The sequence below is a fragment of the Cetorhinus maximus genome, chromosome 3 (genome assembly GCF_964194155.1).
Source record: "Cetorhinus maximus chromosome 3, sCetMax3.hap1.1, whole genome shotgun sequence".
Taxonomy (NCBI): domain Eukaryota; kingdom Metazoa; phylum Chordata; class Chondrichthyes; order Lamniformes; family Cetorhinidae; genus Cetorhinus; species Cetorhinus maximus.
Window position 1 is genome coordinate 19,958,565 of NC_135881.1, and position 20,691 is coordinate 19,979,255.

Sequence of the window (20,691 nt, forward strand, 5' to 3'; positions counted from 1 at the left end):
TCCAAAGTCACTGAAGATCAGGTACAACGTGGACAGAGATTGAGATATGTTCTCTCAGTTTCAATATTATAAAACAACTTTAAAAATTAACAAACAAAATTAGTGCTTAATGTTAAGAAAGGGGCATTATTCTGGGGGAGGCTAGGGGTCATGTGAGTTGTACCATTCCTAAAAGCAGAAAATACCAAATACTGTCAAGGTATTTCACCAAATTTTCTGTGAAAATGGCAGGGCTCACCTCAGCAGCTGTCGGAGTCAGAGTAAGTGCTACAGACACAAAACCAATTTTAGGCCCATTTTGGGATTGCGCAAATTGATTTCCAAAAAACATAGTTGAACCCATGTTTCCAAAGGTTGGCTCCATCTTAACCTCACTCCGTCGAGCTTCTGAACCTGAAACCAGAAAAGAAATACACATTACTTTGTAATTTGCAGGACCTCAGTATGAAAAATTCTCCCTTGATGTTGTTCATAGTCAACGTAAAAATAAAATGCAGTACAACCAGCAGGCCCAGGTAGTACAATGGTCAAGTCTAAGAGAAAGACTGAATCTGGGATCAGAAAGGCGGAATTTTGAAAAAGCTCAGCAATAGTTGCAAACACTAGCAATCTTCCTTTGCTTTGGTTCTTCTATTTGGTTTGTGCATTCTTATGAGGTGACTAATATAGTCTTTTTTTTAATTCATTCACAGGGTGTGGGCATCACTGGCTAGGCAAGCATTTATTGTCCATCCCTAATTGCCCTTGAGAAGATGCTGGTGAGCCGCCTTCTTGAACTGCTGCAGTCCATATGGTGTAGGTACACCTACAGTACTTTTAGGAAGGCAGTTCCAGGATTTTGACCCACTGATAGCGAAGGAACAGCGATATAGTTCCAAGACAGGATGGCGTGTGGCTTGGACGGGAACTTGCAAGTGGTGGCGCCATTGGTGGCTGAAACTTGCAGGTGGTGGTACCCAAGGATGCATCTACTGCCCTTGTCCTTCCAGGTGGTAGAGGTCACAGGTTTGGAAGGTGCTGTCGAGGAACTTTGGATGGAGTGCCAATCAAGTGGACTGTTTTGTCCTGGATGGTGTTGAACTTCTTGAGTGTTGTTGGAGCTGCACTCATCCAGGGAAGTGGAAAGTATCACATCACATTCCTGATTTGTGCCTTGTTGATGGTGTACAGGCTTTGGGGAGTCAGGTGATGAGTTACTCGCTGCAGAATTCCCAACCTCTGACCTGCTCTTGCAGCCACAGTATTTATATGTCTGGTTCAGTTCAGTTCCTGGTCAATGGTAATGCCCAGGAGGTTGATAGTAGGGGATTCAGCAATGGTAATGCCACTGAATGAAGTTTTTTTTTAATCATTGACGGGATGTGGGTACTGGTGGCTAAGCCAACATTTATTGTCCATCCCTAATTGCCCTTGAGGTGATGGTAGTGAGCTACCTTCTTGAATCACTGCAGTCCATGTGGTATAGGTACATCCAACGTGCTGTTAGAGAGAGTATTCCAGGATTTTGACCCAGATGGTTGAATTCTCTCTTGTTGGAGATGGTCATTGCCTGGCACTTGTGAAGTGCAAATGCTACTTGCCACTTATCACCCCAAGTCTGAATGTTGCCCAGGTCTTGCCACATTTGGATATGGACTGCTTCAGTGTCTGAGTCATGAATGGTGTTGAACAAATCATCAGTGAACATCCCCACTGGCTTTATGATGGAGGGGAGGTCATTGATGAAGCAGCTGAAGGTGGTTGGGCCCAGGACATTACCCTGAGGAACTCTTGCAGTGATGTCTTGGGAGTGAAATGATTGACCTCCAACAACCACAGCCATCTTGCTCTGTGCTGGGTATGACTCCAACTAATTCACAAACCAGTTTTATGAAGTGACAGGCATAGTATCACGTTCCTTTTCTTCTTTGGTTTCTCTTCACCCCATTTACATGTTTTACCAAGATTCAGCTTTTCATTTGACATCTACTCTGGATAACTCTGGTGAGGTGAGAGTGACTGCCCTTGACATCAAGACAGCATTTGAGCGGAGTGTGGCATCAAGGAGCCCCAGCAAAACTGGAGTCAATGGAAATCAGGGAGAAAACTCTCCACTAGTTGGAGTCATACCTAGCACAAAGGAAGATGGTTGTGGTTGTTGGAGGTCAATCATCTCAGTTCCAGGACATCACTGCAGGGGTTCCTCAGGACCGTGTCCTAGGCCCAACCATCTTCAGCTGCTTCATCAATAACCTTCCTTCCATCGTAAGGTTAGGAGTGGGGAATTCCGCTGATGATTGCACAATGTTTAGCACCATTCGCACCTCCTCAGATACTGAAACAGTCCATGTCCAAACGCAGCAAGACTTGGACAATATCCAGGCTTGAGCTGACAAGTAACAAGTAATATTTGCACCGCACAAGTGACAGATAATGACCATCTCCAACAAGAGAGAATCTAACCATCGCCACTTGATGTTCAAGGGCAATACCATCACTGAAACCCCCACTATCAACATCCTGGGCATTACCATTGACCAGAAACTGAACTGGACCAGCCATATAATATTGTGGCTACAAGAGTAGGTCAGAGGCTAGGAATCCTGCGGCAAATAACTCACCTCCTGACTCCCCAAAGCCTGTCCGCCATCTACAAGGCACAAGTCAGGAGTGTGATGGAATACTCCCCATTTGCCTGGATAAGTGCAGCTCCAACAGCTCAAGAAGCTTGACACATCCAGGACAAAGCAGCCCACGTGATTAGCACCCCTTTCACAAATATTTACTCCCTCCACTACCAACGAAAAGCAGCAGCAGTGTGTACCATCTACAGGGTGCACTACGAAAGCACATCAAGGTTCCTTAGACTACATCTTCCAAACCCATGACCACTACCATCTAGGAGGATAAGGGCAGCTGATAGATGAGAACACCACCACCTGGAAGTTCCCCTCCAAGCCACTCACCATTCTGACTTGGAAATATATCGCTGTTCCTTCACTGTTGCTAGGTCAAAATCCTGGAACACCCTCCCTAACGTCACTGTAGGTGTACCCACACAACAGAGACTGCAGCAGTTCAAGAAGGCAGTTCCTACCACCATCTCAAGAGCAATTAGGGATGGGCAATAAGTGCTGGCCAAGCCAGCGATGCCCAAATCCCATAAATGAATTAAAAAAACTATAATTGATAATCTCCCTCTTTCTCTCATCAGACTCCCATCTAACTTGTTGATATTTTTAGAATATCTTGCATCTAATGTGATTGCTGGTGCGATATCATACTGCCCACACTGGACAATGGGAGGGATAATTCAAGGTAAATTATTTCCAACAGTACAGACTGGAGGTCTAGAAACTATCAATAAAAATTTTAAATCAGGGATCTTTGGTATATTTAATAAGGTTCTGCGGATTAGTTTTACAGAGAGTATTATTCACTGAAAACCTCTCTCAGAGAAAGGAGCAGATCCAGTCATAGCTTGTTCATTATCCAACATGTAGCCTATGAACAAATAAGTTTGATCAAAGGCAATACCTAAAACATGGCTTTTTAACAAGATAACCCATAATTTCATAATATCCCCTAGTCCACTGCAACAGGTTTTTAACACACGCAGACATAAGTATCAAACCTCCTCTGTGGAATTCTGTTTAGCCAGCAATAACGAGCTGGCTTGATGGGGAAATACAGAACAGGGCGAGTGCCCAACAGCTCATTCCCTTGTTATAAACGGTAGCAAATCAGTTCACAGGGTGATGAAAGGATTTATTTTCTTGACAGCTTTGGCCAAACGTTTATTATGCCAACCAATCTCCAGCAATAGAGTGACTAAGATTGGAATCAAAGATTGCCAGACAAAACTGTAACAGAGAAATGGTCTACATGGTCCTCTTTAGGAGATGTTTGGGGTGGAGTCGAAGTACACCACCATGAGAAGGAAAGTAGGACAAACAAAACAAAACCCTGCTCTCTTGCCCACATGTCTGTCCTTGGCTTGCTGCATTGTTCCAGTAAAGCCCAACGCAAACTGGAGAAACAGCACCTCATCTTCCGACTAGGCACTTTATAGCCTTCCGGGCTGAATATTGAATTCAACAACTTTAGATCTTAAACTCCCTCCCCCCATCCCCACCCTGTTTCTTCCCCCTCCCCCCTTTTTTTTCAATAATGTATATAGATTCTTCTTTTCCCACCTATTTCCATTATTTTTAAATCTACAACTAATACCTTGCCGGTCTTTCCACCCCACCCCCACTAGAGCTGTACCTTGAGTGTCCTGCCATCCATTCTTAATTAGCACTTTTCTTAGATAATATCACCACCTTCAACACCTCTTTGATCCTTTTGTCTGTGACATCTTTTGATTATCTGCTCCTATCACTGCTTGCTTGTCCCCACAACCACCCCACCCTCAACTTCTCTCCCGCCGCCCCCCACCTTAAACCAGCTTATATTTCACCCCTCTCCTAACTATACTTCAGTTCTGTTGAAGGGTCATGTTGGACACGAAATGTCAACTCTTATCTTCTCCACCGATGCTGCCAGACCTGCTGAGTTTTTCCAGGTAATTCTGTTTTTGTTTTGGATTTCCAGCATCCGCAGTAGCTTTTTGTTTTTATCAAACAAAACTAGAGTTCCCCGGATGACTAAAGAGATAGAGAGTAAGATGAAGCAGATAAAAGGGCACATACAATAGATAACAGGTGGATAATGGAAGCTGAATATAGAAAGTTCAAAGGAACCTGAAAAAAGAAATGAGAGAAGCAAAGTGCGAGTATGGGAAATGACGAGCAGCTAATGTACAAGGGAATCCAAAAGTCTTCCACAGGTATATGAAGTCATCCAGGTAACTCTAGTTTTGTTTGTCCTACCTTCCCCCTCAGGTGTTGTACCTCAACTCTACCCCTAATATTTCGCTTTGCAGGTAGACCAATGCGCCGTTACAGTTTGCCTACCAATCTTTGATTCCAATCTCAGTCAATAATAGGTCTGTAAAGGCAGGAGTGGGGCCAATTAGAGACCAAAAAAAGGGGATTTATGCATGGAGGCAGTGGGCATGGCTGAGGTACCAAATGGCTACTTTGCATCCGTCTTTACTAAGGAAGATGCTGCCAAGGTCATAGCGAAAGAGATGGTAGTTTTAGACACTGGATGGGCTCAAAATAAAATAAAGAGGCAGTATTAGAAAGACTGGCAATACTTAAAAGTCGATAAGCCACCATGACCAGATCAGAGGAAAGGGTGGAAATTGCATGGGCACTGGACATTATTTTCCAATCCTTTCAGCCATAGTACACCGAGGGGCTGGAAAATTTGTAGAACCCCTTGGACTGCATGCCTGACAAGGAAACTATATTGTGAATACTATGAGTATGGAAACTGAGTATTGCTGAAGAAAAAGGCATGCTGTCGAAGCTTTTCATCCTGCACTCATCAGGACAGTTTGCAAGAATACCAACTGTAAATCGAACAATAATTTACACTGCATGAGAAGGGAGTGCTGTTTGGTTGGCAAGTGGACTCTGATTGGTCGAGGCGCTGACACGGAGAATGCACCAGGGAGCAGTTAACTGCCAAGCTTTTGTTCAAATTCAAACTAGGCAGGTTGACTCTGATTGGTCAAGGCATTGCCATGGGGAATGAACCAGGGAATGGCTGTCCCCCAAGCTTTTGTTGCAATGCATGGGCATGCTCCTGTCTTCAAAGGACAGGACCAAATGTGTGAAAATACATAGCTTCTAGCAAGTGGAAGTGAGCCACACTGCGAGCCCGACTGATAATCTTAAATTGGTTTTCAGAGTAATTCTTAGCACAATCAGGATTGTTTAACAAGTGTTGTACAATGGTGGAGTCACATCTAATGCTGGAAACTATGTTTTGAGTTTTGTAGCTAGAAGCTACATATATTCACACAAGGCCCCTGTCCTTTGCAGACCGAAGAAACATGTCCAGCCATTCCACCTTTTTTTACTAAACAAAAGCTTGGGGGACAGCCAATCCCTGGTTCATTCCCCATGGCAATGCCTTGACCAAAGACAGTTGACCTGCTTGGTTTGAATTTGAACAAAAGCTTGGCAGTAAACTTTGAGTGACTTGGAGGGGAACTTCCAGGTGGTGGTGTTCCCATCTATCTGCTGCCCTTGTCCTTCTAGGTGGTAGTGGTTGTGGAGGGTTTGAGCCTGAAGGGTCCTTAGACAGCACCTTCTAAACCCATGATGGGTTGGTGGAGTGGGCGGTAAAGTGGCAGATGGATTTTAACATTAATTTTCTGAAGCCCGTTTTATTGTTTTAATGATAAAAAATTGATTTTAATACTAATTGGCGTTTAATCCAGCTGATGCTCTCATTTGAATGTTGGGGGAGGGGGTAAAGGGAAGAGAGTGGGGAAAGGAAAGAGAAGTCGTTAAGTGTCACAAAATAGCTTTATACATCAATGTTACCACTGAGTGTTACTTCCCATACCTTTGCCGGTGGAACTTGGAAGCATGGGAATGACTGGGGATGGAGCTGGATCTGGTGGCTCCTCTTTCACCAGGGAGAGATCAGGATATCTGCTGACCTCCATGCCCACTACACTTTCAGGAGATGATGATGCCACAAAGCTGTCTGGGGAGTCCCGGTCATCATCACCACAATGCTCCTGGCCTCTGTAAGAAAAATATATTTATATATTTAAAAAAGCACCAAACAATTCAACAGCTATATCTGCAGTACTTTCAAAGCACAGCAAAGCTGTTTGTGACTTTCCAAGCTCAACCCCAAATACCAAACACCACATTATCTAGAAGGTAACTTTAATGTGGGGGGAAAAGCACATGACAGAGATGACACCAATTGGGGAAGAAAAATAAGTCATTCATAAACAGGGCAGCAAAAACTGTGGTCTAATTATTCCATGACAGACTAAAAATTATTAATTTATGCTTGTACTATAATTAACTTTTAGAAACAAAATGCCAGACCTCAGCTCCTCATGGTTGTTGTGGGGTGGAGTTGGGAGGGAAGCGGGAACATCCACCGTTTTTGGTCCATGGGCCAAAGCTCTTGCCAACAGATCGTCTTCAGGTCTAAAAGGCAGCTGGTACTGTTTTGGTCCAAGACCTTTGCTAACTGAAAACAGTAATTGTTTATTTGTTGAGCAATTAAGAACTTAAATGTCTCAAGACTGTTACAGGATAAGATTAGAGAGCTACATAATTTTCTACGAGACAATATGCAAAGAAACTACAGAATCATTTCAATTTCCCCCTTCAATACAATGGTTCATGCTAAATAAAAAAAATGCAGATTTAGGAAACTCAGGATACACTGGGCACATTATTAATATTAACATAGAAACACAGAAAATAGGAGTAGGCCATTTGGCCCTTCGAGCCTGCTCCGCCATTCATTATGATCATGGCTGATCATCCAACTCAATAGCCTGCTCCCCACTTTCTCCCCATATCCTTTGATCCCTTTCGCCCCAAGAGCTATATCTAACTCCTTCTTGAAAACATACAATATTTTGGCCTCAACTAATTTCTGTGGTAGCGAATTCCACAGGCTCACCACTCTCTGGGTGAAGAAATTTCTCCTCATCTCAGATGAGTCTACTAAAAAACCCCGTATCCTCAGACAGTGACCCCTGGTTCTGGACTCCCCCACCATCGGGAACATCCTTCCTGCATCTACCCTGTCTGGTCCGGTTAGAATTTTAAAGGCTTCTATGAGATCCCTCCTCATTCTTCTGAACTCCAGAGAATATAATCCCAACCAACTCAATCTCTCCTCATATGTCAGTCCCGCCATCCCACGAATCAGTCCAGTAAACCTTCAGTGCATTCTCTCTATAGCAAGAACATCCTTCCACAGATAAGGAGACCAAAATTGCACACAATATTCCAGATGTGGTCTCACCAAGGCCCTGAATAATTGCAGCAAGACATCCCTGCTCCTGTACTCGAATCCTCTTGCCATGAAGGCCAACATACCATTTGCCTTCTTTACCGCCTGCTGCACCTGCATGCTTACCTTCAGCGACTGGTGTATGAGGACATCCAGGTCTCGTTGCACATTCCCCTCTCTCAATTTATAGCCATTCAGATAATAATCTGCCTTCCTGTTTTTGCTACCAAAGTGGATAACCTCACCTTTATCCACATTATACTGCATCTGCCATGCATTTGCCCACTCACTCAGCTTGTCTAAATCACACTGAAGCATCTCTGCATCCTCCTCACAGCTCACCCTCCCACTCAGCTTTGTGTCATCTGGGAATTTGGAGATATTACATTTAGTTCCCTCATCTAAATCATTAATATACATTGTGAATAGCTGGGGTCCCAGCACCGACCCTTGCCGTACCCCACTAGTCACTGCCTGCCGTTCGGAAAAAGACCCGTTTATTCCTACTCTGTTTCCTGTCTGCCAACCAGTTTTCTATCCATCTCAATACACTACTCTCAATCCCATGTGCTTTAATTTTACACGCTAATCTCTTATGTGGGACTTTGTCGCATGCCTTCTGAAAGTCCAAATAAACCACATCCACTGGCTCTCCCTCATCAACTCTACTAGTTACATTCTCGAAAAATTCCAGTAGATTTGTCAAGCCTGATTCCCCTTTAATAAATCCATCCTGACACTGTCTGATTCTGCCACTGTTTTCCAAGTGCTCAGCTATTAAATCTTTCATAATGGACTCTAGAAAATTCCCCACTACCGACGTCAGGCTGACTGGTCTATAATTCCCTGTTTTCTCTCCACCTCCCTTTTTAAATAGTGGGGTTACATTAGCTACCCTCCAATCTGTAGGAACCGTTCCAGAGTCTACAGAATCTTGGAAGATGACCACTAATGCACCCGCTATTTCTAGGGCCACTTCCTTCAGTGCTCTGGGATGTAGATTATCAGGTCCTGGGGATTTATCAGCCTTCAATCCCATCAATTTCTCCAACACCATTTCCCTACTAATACTGATTTCTTTCAGTTCCTCCCTCTCACCAAACCCTGTGTTCACCAACATTTCTGGTATGTTATTCGTGTCCTGCTTTGTGATGGCAGAACCAAAGTATGTATTCTTGTTGTTCCTAGATTTTCAGATATCCGGAGCAGAGTGTGCATCTACTAATCAAATTCCAAATCAAAGTTCTCAAAATTCAGTCACGCAAATCTAGTTTTTTTCACGTTTTAGTCTCTTTCAGTTAGGGCTTTCTGCACCAACATCCCAATTCTCCATTCTCTGGATCCTCAAACAAATGCGTATTTTGCTTTCAATTTGGCAGTTGCGAAGTGATGAAGAGTAGCCAGGAATAACCTTTTCTTTCATTGTCTCCCCGCTGGGGGCAACTTGCCTTTGTGAAGTTTACCAAACTGTGCTGCCTCCAAGTTCCAATTATGAAGACAAAGTGTAACAACCAATCTTATCTTAACCTACTAGGGACTCAAAACTACACAGGTTAGAATATCAATGACCAAGTATAAACAGTTGGAAAATTTACTGCCTCAAATGAGAATTTAAAAAAAACCATTCAAACTACAATCACTCCACGGCATTTGCTACAAAACGTTATGGCCATGCAGTCAACAGTGATCATACACAGTAGAAATTTTGCCTGTCTGTATACTTTTAAAATTCACCAGATGTAGGTGTTGCTGGCAGGTAAGCATTTATTTCCCATACTTAATTGCATTTGGGAAGGTGGTGCTCAGCCACCTTCTTGAATCGCTCAATGCGCCCTGTAAGGTGAAGGTACACCCACAATGCTGTTAGGTCGAGAGCGTCAGGATTTTGACACAGTGATGATGAAGGAATGGTGATATACTTCCAATTCAGGATGGTATGTGATTTGGAGGGGGAATTTTGAGGTAGTGATGACCCATGCACTTGCTAGCCTTGTCCTTTTAAGTAGAAGAGATAGCTGGTTTGGGAGATGCTCATGCAATAAAAAGGGACAGTAGCAACATAGATACAAAATTGGTTGAGTGACAGGAAGGAGAGTAACAGTGAATAGTTGCTTTTTGCACTGCAGAAAGGTTTATAATGGAGTTCCCCAGGGTTAGCGTTAAGACCCCTGCTATTTTTGATCTATATTGATGACCTAGACCTTGGTGTATAGGGCACAATTTCAAATTGCAAATGACATGAATCTTGGAAGTACGTTATTGTGAATTGTGAGGAGGATATCGTAGAACATCCGAATTAGGAGCAGGAGTCGGCCATTTGGTCCTTCGAGTCTGCTCTGCCATTCAACAAGGTCATGGCTAAGCTGATTATGGCCTCAACTCCACATTCCTGCCCACCCCCGATATCCTTCGACTCCCTTGTTAGTCAAGAATCTATCTACCTCTGCCTTAAAAATATTCAATGACCTAGCCTCCACCGCTTTCTGGGGTAGAGCGATCCAATGGCTCACAACCCACAGAGGAAAAATTCTCCTCATCGCTATCTTAAATGGGAGACCCCTTATTTTTAAACTGTGACCCCTAATTCTAGTCTCTCCCATAAGGGAAATCATCCTTTCAGCATCCACTCTGTCCAGTCCCCTCAGGATCTTCAAAGGCACATAGGCAGGTTGGTGGAATGGTTGGACAAGTGGCAGATGAAATTTCCCATTCAACTGTGATGCTCGCACCATAACAATTCTGATATCCAAACTGAATAAATTTAGGAGCAAATAAAATGCCCTACCATCATGATGACCAATTACTCCTGGTTTTCCAGAGATCTCCTCAGTAGTAGCAAAACCATTCACCAGCTTCTGGCGAGCCACAGGTGGTGGTGTAGGAGGCAAGGAAGCCGGCGGGGTAGGAGGATTGCTAAGATTGCTCTGCTGTGCCAAACAGAAAGATGAATTAAACTGATGCCGTCTCATTTATAACGATAAAGCTGCTTTATAAAATCCTCCATTTGTCAATAAATGTAGATCTCTTTCAACTGTTCAAAGGTTGACAGTTGCTTGCAAACAAGCTCACCAGAGACAACTGTCTTTTTCATAGAACACAAAACAAAATACACTGCAGCTTAGTGCAGTTGGATACCTGCAGTTTATTCACCTTGGCTTCAGGCACCACAGCTGAAACCGAGAGCCTCCTGCTACTTTTACTTCCAGTCGCTTTGTGTTAATTTGGTCAGTGATGTGATGGTTACTGGAATGTGTACATTATGTAGAAGAGTGAAATCAATGTCACACCAGTCTTCCACTTTTGCAGAAAGCATGAAAGCACTGACTATTCTTGATCTGGCAGCAGCTAGCCTCAATTTTGTGAACTGCTGCTCTGCTCCTGCCTGATGTCTAATAATGAGAATAGAAATGGAGGGGAAACATTCCTGGAAGGTCAATTGTAGCCCAGCTTTCCAGAATCCAGAATGCAATAAACTCTGTTCACAACCAGAAGGTCCAACATTACAAACTACACATTTTTGAATCTTGGGAGTAAACAATGTAGCAGAAGTAATAATTTGGTGGGGAGTGGGGAAAATAAGTTTGAAGCAGTGTGTAAACAGATATTAAAAACCAGTTTTACATATAAAAAGTATTTTAGTCATATTTCTGAAGGGGATGCAATTCACGTTTTATGGATGCGTGTAATTGATAGCTTTGTTGTACATAGCCACAAATTGTGAGAAAATACCGAGGCCTATGTAAACAATTGCTGACAGAAATCAGAATAATAAAGACATCAATGACATCTGGAATATTTATTGATGTAGATGTCACACAAGTAAATGTAACAGCGTAAATACTTCGATATTTGACAGTCTGGGTCCTGTCCTCTCATCATTTCTCTGCCTGCCTTTCAAAAGCCCCTTCACACCAATTTCATCAAATCAAACCTTCAGTCAGCTCTCTCAACTTGTGGACAAAGCTCGGCACCTGTTCCTATTTTCCCCTGTGAAGCAACTTGTGACATTTTTCTACATTAAAAAGACCACATGAATGCAAGTACTTATTGTTTAGGAACAAAGTCTGGAGTTTGAAAAGGCTGTTTGGTCAAATAAACCAACATCAAACCACAGCTCCTCCCTACCATCTGTTGAGCCCTTAAAGAAACAATTAAATTCTATTCCTCACATCTACTGAAAAAAACTCAAGCATAACTCTATTTTCTAATCCTTTTGTTCCTTTTCCAAGTGAAATGACTTACTTACTTTAACCTTCTCTGTACCTTCTTTCAAAGACTTATAATTATTTCTCCCTAAATCTTTTTCCTCCAAAAATAAATGTATGCTTCATCCTATCCTTGGACAGTATTTCAGTCCTCGATAGTTTGGAATCGTGCTGCTCATTCTTTTCTAAACTCTTCCTGATATATCTACATCCTTTGAGGTAAGTCTACCCAACACTGCTCACCAAACCCCAATATTTATAAGGTTGATTCAGATCCCTGTGGAATAACTACTGGTTACTTTTACTCCAAAGATCTGCGACCAATGTCCACTGATGGTAAGCCAATTTTTAATCTTATTGAACTGGCTAACTATTCCATGAGACTTGAAGTCTCCTTCTACCCTCCCGTGGGGAAAACAGAAATCCAAGTGGACTGGATTATCAATATTTATCAGTTTAATAAACTTTTCAATAATTCCAGTGGAGCCATTACCAGTAAATCAACACTGAAAGTACCTTCACCCTCTTATTGTTAAATTAGTTTCACACAGATTGCCCTAAAGAATGTTTCCACAAAGCACATTAGGCCTGCTGACTTATAGAGAGTAAGTAAATGCCTTACTCCTTTTTAAAAAAAAATACTGAACTTTACAAATTAAGGGTAATAGATGAAAATAGGAAACGCAGAAGGAACATTCTTACTATCAGGGCTTAAGTGTGTGGAACTGTGTACAGGAGGTGGAACAAGAAACCTTAATGGGTTTCCAGAAGCAACTAAATAGGTTCTAGTTAACAAATGGGATTCAGGGTTATTCAGGAAATGCCAAGAGATGGACTTGATGAATCAAAGGTCCTCTTCCTGCCTGAAACTGTTACTACTACGTTATTGGTTGTTATTATATTGCAAAATTTGCCATTCTCCAACTCGCCAATATCCAAATATCACTAATGTTGGTCTTGAATTATTTGGGTATTCTAGAACGCATCAGCTCATCTGCTGCTGAAACTTTCAATCATGCCTGTGTCACTGGTAGTCTCAGCTACTCCGATGGGCTCCAGTCTGTAAACTTGAGCTCACCCATCATGCTGTGTACTAGCTGATAGCTACAGTGAATCCCAGTTTGGCAACACTGTGCTTTTAAAATTCTCATCCTTTTTTCAAATGCCTCCATGGCCTTGCTCTTCTCCATCTCTGTTACCTCATCCAATCCCGAATTGTTTCCATGATTAGCAGCAGTGTCTTCAGTCATCCAAGCTCTGGAATTCTCTCCATAAATCTTTCTACCTCCTTGAAAATGCTTCTTAAAACCTACCTCTTTGACCAAGTCATCCATCCGACTATCTCCTTCAGTAGTATGATGTCAAATTTTGTTTGATAATCACTCCAATGAAGCACCTTGGGATGCTTTACCATACAAGTTGTTATATTTCAGATGGATCAGGTGTCTTTTGGATATTTAATCTTCCTCTTTATACGGCTTTATACTTCACGCAGAACCTAACTACTTTGTTTATTGAAATTGAAAACTACACACAGGCTTAATTCCCTAACATAAGATCCCTGTAAAAGTTTGAACCTTTTCATAGCCCAAACACATCTCTGACTAATGAAGGATAGATCAACATTGATCCCGGCCTTCTGGTCACTTGCCATTTCAATTCACCAACTTGCTCTCATGCTCATGTTTCTGTCCTCGGCCTGCTACAATGCTCCAGTGAAGCCCAACACAAGCCTTAGGAACAGCACATCATTCTCCGATTAGGGACTTTGAGCCTTCTGGACTCAACATTCAGTGACTTCAGACCATGGACTCTGTCCTCCATTTTGTTTTTTTTTGCCAAGTGCCAGTCTGTATCTTGTTTTTGCTTTCAGACTGAATTGACCTTTATTCTGGTATTAACATCTACTCTGGACTAATACTTTTGTTCCTTTTCTACAAACATTACCACTCTCTTTGCCTTTTGTTCCATGACATATTTGGTAATTAATCTCCTCTGCCCTCTAAACCATCCCTGACTTTCCCTTTTGTTCTACCTGATCCTCTATCTTTTCTCGACAGCATAAAATCTATCACATTTCTACCTCTCTTCAGTTCCGAAGAGGAGTCATATTGGACTTGAAATGTTTTACTCTGTTTCTCACTCCACAAATGCTGCCAGGCCTGCTGAGTTTTTCCAGCACTTATAACTGAAAACTCTTAATGTGCATTCCAAATAAAATATTAACTTCAAATCCATCGGATAGTCAGTGGGAGTTACAGAAAATTTTATACAGGATCAGCTCTATTGCCGATTATGAACAAACTTGTATCTAAGCTGATTCTAGCCCTTAAAAGGTGCTACCTGACAATGACAACACATGGCGTCATTTATTTTTAAATTAATGCATAACATACCTTGTAAATCAACTGAGAGTAGTAATCTGGAACACTGTCAAGAACAGCGCTGCCAAAAGATCCTGTTAGTAGATTATCACCATTTAGCTGTCCACTACCGTAGGGAGGGAAGTATGCAAAATTCACACTGATTGTTGGTTCCAGCAGTGGAAGAAGAGTCAGTTGCTAGTGAAAAAAAATTGAATTGTATATCAAAGACATACCAGTCATGTCTTTACAACAGATCTATTACAAATATTTTTGCAATGTCATTTTTACTGCACTAGTCTTGCTGAAAATCTGCTTTTTGTTGTGGGATTATTTAAGTAAGAAAAATCACAAATTATTTACCAGTTTCTCTCAAAGAAAGCACTGCACTATTCTTAAAATAATTTTTCTGTCCATATAGAAAACCTGAAGTGTTTCAAATCAAATTTAAACTTTGGTTGGTTGACTAAATTTTTAAAGAAGGTTCTCTTCGGAGTGTTGGTATCCATTTTTCTGTTGGTTGCATTAATCTTTGTATTAATTCACTTCAATTTTTCCAGATAGGGGTTAGGCAGGAAAGTGGAGTTGAGGCCACAATCAGATTAGCCATGATCTTATCAAATGGCCGAGCAGGCTCAGGGGCCCAAATGGCCTACTCCTGCTTCTAATTCATATGTTTGTGTAACAACAATATGTTGAAATGATTGTACACACAAAGAACTACGAAGAATTCAAGTGGTATTAGCAAAATGCCCGTGACATTGTCCATGGTTAGCTAATGAATAAAAGTTCTTTCTGCATACAAAACGTTTTGGGAGAAAAAATTGAGAAACTTTCTTCATTGCACCAACTAATGGCCAGGGCCCACAACTACATTGTTATAGCAAATGTACAAGATTGCCATTACACAAGCAATCTCAATTGTCTCATATAAAAGCAAAATACTGCGGACGCTGGAAATGCAAAACAAAAACAAAATTTGCTGGAAAAACTCAGCAGGTCTGACAGCATCTGTGAAGAGAAAGACAGAGTTAATGTTTTGAGTCCGTATGCTGGACAAAAGAGAAGTAGAAATGTGGTGAAATATATATTGTTTAAAGGGGGTGGGACAGGTGAAGCTGGATAGAAGGCCAGCGATAGATGGACGCAAAAGAGGTTGCAAAAGATGTTATAAACAAAAGGTCGAAGGGGTGTTGATGGTGGTGATATTGGCTAAAGGAGGTGCAAATAGTGACATTAAGAGTAGAAAGCAGGATGAGCAAGTGACAGATGGCCCTAGTGGGGGTGGGGTGGGGGAGGGGACGGTGTGGGAAAAAAGATCGAAATAGGCTAAAAGGCAGGGATAAAACAATGAATGGTAATAAATTTTTTAAATAATAGAAATAGGTGGGAAATATATATAAAAATTATTTGCATTGAGCTTCACTGGTCTACTGCATTCGCTGCTTCCAATGTGGTCTCCTCTACGTTGGAGACACCAAACACAGACTGGGTGACCGCTTTGCGGAACATCTTCGGTCTGTCCGCAAGCATAACCTCGACCTTCCTGTCGCTTGCCATTTCAACACACCACCCTGGTCTCATGCCCACATGTCTGTCCTTGGCACGCTGCAATGTTCCAGTGAAGCTCAACGCAAACTGGAGGAACAGCATCTTCCGATTGGGCACATTACAGCCTTCCGTATTTAACATTGAGTTCAACAACTTCAGATCATGAACTCTCTCCTACATCCTCACCCCTTTTTGATCCGCTTTTTTCAATATTTATTCTTAAATTTATATATATATATTTTTCCCACCTATTTCTCTTATTTTTAAAATTTAATTCCATTCATTGTTTTATCCCCATCTTTTAGCCTATTTCAATCTTTTTCCCCACACCATCCCCTCCCCCACACCACCCCACCCCCACTAGGGCCATCTGTCACTTGCTCATCCTGCTTTCTACTCTTAATGTCACCATTAGCACCTCCTTTAGCCAGTATCACCACCCTTCGACCTTTTGTTTATGACATCTTTTGCAATCTCTCCTTTGCCCCCACCTATCACCGGCCTTTTATCCAGCTTCACCTGCCCCACCCCCCTTTTAAACAGTATATATTTCACCACATTTCTACTTCTCTTTTGTTCTGAAGAAGAGTCATACAGACTCGAAACGTTAACTCTTTGTCTTTCTCTCCACAGATGCCATCAGACCTGAGTTTTTCCAGCAATTTTTGTTTTTGTTTCAATCGTCTCATATCTGGGTCTATTGTAGGTTAATTATTAAAGACTGATTGCCATGATTAGTCAACAGTTCCATTATTATTGTATCATGCAAGACCAGAATGGTTGAAGGCAAACTGGATTGACCTTGATCTTTTTTTGTCTAGCAATGCCCAAATGTTTGAATTAAATGTTAACACAGAAGCAGGACCAAGATTAATTGACAACAGGGAGTTGGCAAGAAGTACACACAAACACAGGATTTTTTAATTTACTGGTTGACTACCCAGTCTGCTGTATGTGTGCATCCAAGGCAAAGTGCAGTTTTTGGGTGAGGCAGGGCTAAAAGGGCAGGGAATAAATGCACTGGTGTGCAATGATAATTTAGACTCTAATGTAAAATCAAATACTCTTATTCTATGACATATTTGGTGTTATCTACAATTATATTAAAATGGTCATGCCCATTTCCCATCAACTTTTTTCATCATGAATTTCTCTGCTCATATTTATAATGGAACTGCCTCAGTAAATTTGTTTTTCTTTAATTGCATCCTCTTGCCTCTGGTGTTGCTTCAACACCGCCTTTGGCATAAAGGTGTAATTACAGTCTGGTAAGTTTACATAGGCAGTTTTAGCTGTACGTGAGCACAGGAATTTATGATGAAAAATAGATGACAGGAAATGTATACAGGCATACATTTTTTAATATATTACATAGGAAAATGAATAGCCAGAGAAACACTACTGCACAACGTTACTTCAGTCATTCAGTCATCAATGCAATCCACAGGTTCTTGATGAACATTCTTCAATCTGAAATGTTAGCTCATTTCCCTCTCCACAGATGCTGCTCAGTATTTCCAATATTTTCTGCTTTTACTTCAAGCAATTCATCAACTGGGAACACAACTAATCAAATCTTTCTACGGTGAGCCAAAAATATATCAAATAATTTCTCTGCAAAAGTTTAGGGGTCACTGTTTTGAATCAGTGGAGCTGTTCAATCGAACTATCCTATTCAGCACTGCTCTATTCTGAAAACACAAGGAACAGTTGCCATTTCAGAATTCTACCATTAAACAGTGACTAACATGAAGTCAATTATTTATAGAAGCCAATGATAAACTCAGCTCAAAGGATCAGTGCTGTTGGTTCCCATTTTTTTGTTATTTTCCAGAGGAAAACAGCATGGGCCCAGGTCTCGCCAACCATCACTAGGTAGGCAATAAAGGAAAATTTATCTTTCTTCCTTTAAGACTCTTCTTAAACTTACCTCTTTGACAAAGCTTTTGGTCATCTGTTCTAATATCTCCTTAGGTGGCTCAGTGTCAAGTTTTGTTTGAAACGTTCCTTTGAAGCGCCCTGGGACATTTTATTACATTCAAAGGTACTTTATACAAGTAAGTTGTTGTTCATTTACCAACAAATTTAGATCTATTCTGTGGGGGGGTGGGGCGGAGAAGAGGCTAATTTACGATCTATAATGCCACTTTACATATTGATGAATCAATTTGGCAGTGCTTCCTTCCTTTTTCAACACAAGGCATTTTATTTAGAAAGACTTAGGATTGGTCACAAGGGACTATTTACCTGCTTCAGCTGGTTCATTAGTATGTCGGTGTTGGGGTAGATTGCATGCCTGTCCTCCTCATCTTTTTTCCGTTTCTTATAGCGTGACACAGTCTTCTCAGTTGTTTTCTGTGATCTTTTGTTTTTTGGCCGTTTCTTTTCTTCCTCTGAATCCTTTTTCTGCAGCTGACTGACCTTTGCATCAAAGTTAAATCCACCTGGTGGACTCTGTATTTCAAAACACACATCAGAAACTCATCTTATTTTTTGTTTTAAAGTATGAAACAATTTATCATGTCAAACACACTGAAGTTCCATTACAAGCAGGTTTATTGCTGACCTTCACCAAGTATCTGCACGTCAATAAATTTTACTTTGAGATGACAGAATAAATGAAATACACGCTGCTTAATACTATCTGAATAACCGAGTCTTACACAGAATGACATTTAAAGGTGCAGCTGAGTCTATTGTTTGTTATATCTGGAGGAGTACTGTCAATTTTACCTTCTTTGACCTACAGTTACTCAGCAAGTTAAAGAACTATACAGTTAATAAGCTTGAACCCAAACCCAACCCAAACTATCTTTTAGAGCTCTTCTCACCACTGCTTCCCTTCCTTACAAATGCAATTTTTAAAAAATGTAAAAATTCATCAACTCTATTATTTGGAGACTTCCCCACAGACAATTATAATACAGAAGCTTTATGTGCCCCTATTCAAACCCTTTGGTTTGAAACATTAGCTATTATAAAATTATGAGTCTCAAATGCAATTCTCATATTTAAGAATCTGCCTAATGATGCTTGAAGCTGAACAAAGTAATTTGACTGGCACTCAGCTCATGTGGGGCTAAAACTCAAGGCATGAATATGTTGGACTGTTCTCTGCTGTACACACTTTGTAATATTATACCCCATGTCATTCTGAGATAATATGAATTTGGTTTTATCAAGAGTCATCCATGAGGCTCCTGACTAGATCACGCAAAATGAAGTTTTGAGGGTTTTTCTACATTGAATCATTTTTTCCCCATGTTTGCTAAACAATTATTTCAACTCCTTTTTTAAGAACTTCCTTTTCGGTTTCCTTCCTCCACCTGACTGTGAAAGCAGGAACACTGCAACTTTCCTCAACAGCACAACTTGTATGAACACACTTTGCAGCAGTTGCTGATATAAATCTAAGCCGTAATACCACACATGTTAGAACATTAAAGCACATTTAAAGAACAACCTGCATCATTTGGTTGCCCATTTAACTTCTATTGTTGAGGCAGGTCATTCTGTGCTCATTAGTATAAGAACAAGCACTATCAGGTCGGGTGTACTGAGTCTAGGTCGTTCTGTGCTGCTCTACTAATTTCTTAGAACATCATTATCCAATGTACCAAAGTTAAATTTTCCAGTTTCTTCAACTTCTCAGTGTGGCCTGCCAATCTGGTACCAATTCGGAGTTTCTTTTTTGCTGTCAGTCCATAAAATCATAGGTGGCCATATGTATTGTCATTCCCATGCCAGTTCTTTAAAAGAGCTGTCTAATCCATGTCCAAGGGAAACTCGGTTGAGACAGCTTACATCCAATAGGAGGCTAAGTGTACAGTCCCTGTGTTATCCCTAGTTTAACCTTACCTGAGAAAAAAATTCTCTCTTCCCCCACCCCCGTTAAGTCTGTATGAGCAGTAAATTACAACTGATAGGAATCTCTGTGGAACACTGTTAGCAATCTATTTACTCTGTACAATAGTAGACGTAGACAGGTGCCATCATCAAGAAAGGGAACACTCAAAGTGAATCCATTTCCTACTAGTGATGCCAGTGCAACAGGGTCTTTTCCCCCCATCTGTCAGAAAACATTTTTATACAAAAGTTACTGGCTGACACAGAAAAGTATATGATCAGAAAAGATCTCACAGTCAACCTAGCTGTTCTGAAAAAATTCCCCAGATTCAACATTTCCATCATCAAAACCTAAATTGTCTTTTCTCTTCTTTAAATTCTGGCATTTCTCTTGCCACTGCATGCTGACGTACTACTCGAAGTTTAATACCACAAGTTTTCTGTTTCCACAATAAATGGCCTAATTAGTTCACAGCCTGTGGAAAAAATAAAGTTGTTTTTTTATTCATTCACAGGATGTGGGATTGCTGGCTAGACTAGCATTTATTGCCATTCCCTAGTTGCCCTTAAGAAGGCGGTGGTGAGCTGCCTCCTTGAACCGCTGCAGTTCATGTGGTGTAGGTACACCCATGGTGCTGTTAAGAATGGAGTTCCAGGATTGTGACCCAGCGACGGTGAAGGAACGGCGATATATTTCCAAGTCAGGATGGTGAGTGACTTGGAGGGGAACTTGGGTGTTCCCATAGATCTACTGCCCTTGTGCTTCTAGATAGTAGTGGTCGTGGGTTTGGAAGGTGCTGTCGAAGGAGCCTTGGTGAACTGCTGCAGTGCGTCTTGTAGATGGTACACACTGCTGC

General features: G+C 41.3%; 1 protein-coding gene across 13 annotated transcripts in view; it reads right to left on the reverse strand.

Moving 5' to 3' along the window:
• The window catches only part of kmt2ca (lysine (K)-specific methyltransferase 2Ca), a 455,613-nt gene that overhangs the window by 36,362 nt on the left and 398,560 nt on the right, over positions 1–20,691 (reverse strand). For 10 of the 13 annotated variants that reach the window (XR_013575392.1, XM_078537008.1, XM_078537002.1 and 7 more), the window contains 6 exons: positions 18,236–18,442; positions 14,471–14,635; positions 10,655–10,796; positions 6,945–7,092; positions 6,445–6,629; positions 239–393 (listed from right to left, as the gene is read on the reverse strand). Coding sequence is in view for 11 of the 13 variants with exons in the window: in XM_078537008.1 (XP_078393134.1) it covers positions 239–393; positions 6,445–6,629; positions 6,945–7,092; positions 10,655–10,796; positions 14,471–14,635; positions 18,236–18,442 (1,002 nt within the window). In the remaining 2 variants the exon portion in view is untranslated. The remainder of the gene's footprint in view (positions 1–238; positions 394–6,444; positions 6,630–6,944; positions 7,093–10,654; positions 10,797–14,470; positions 14,636–18,235; positions 18,443–20,691) is intronic. The other 3 variants (XM_078536991.1, XM_078536976.1, XR_013575394.1) reach the window with 2 other exon arrangements.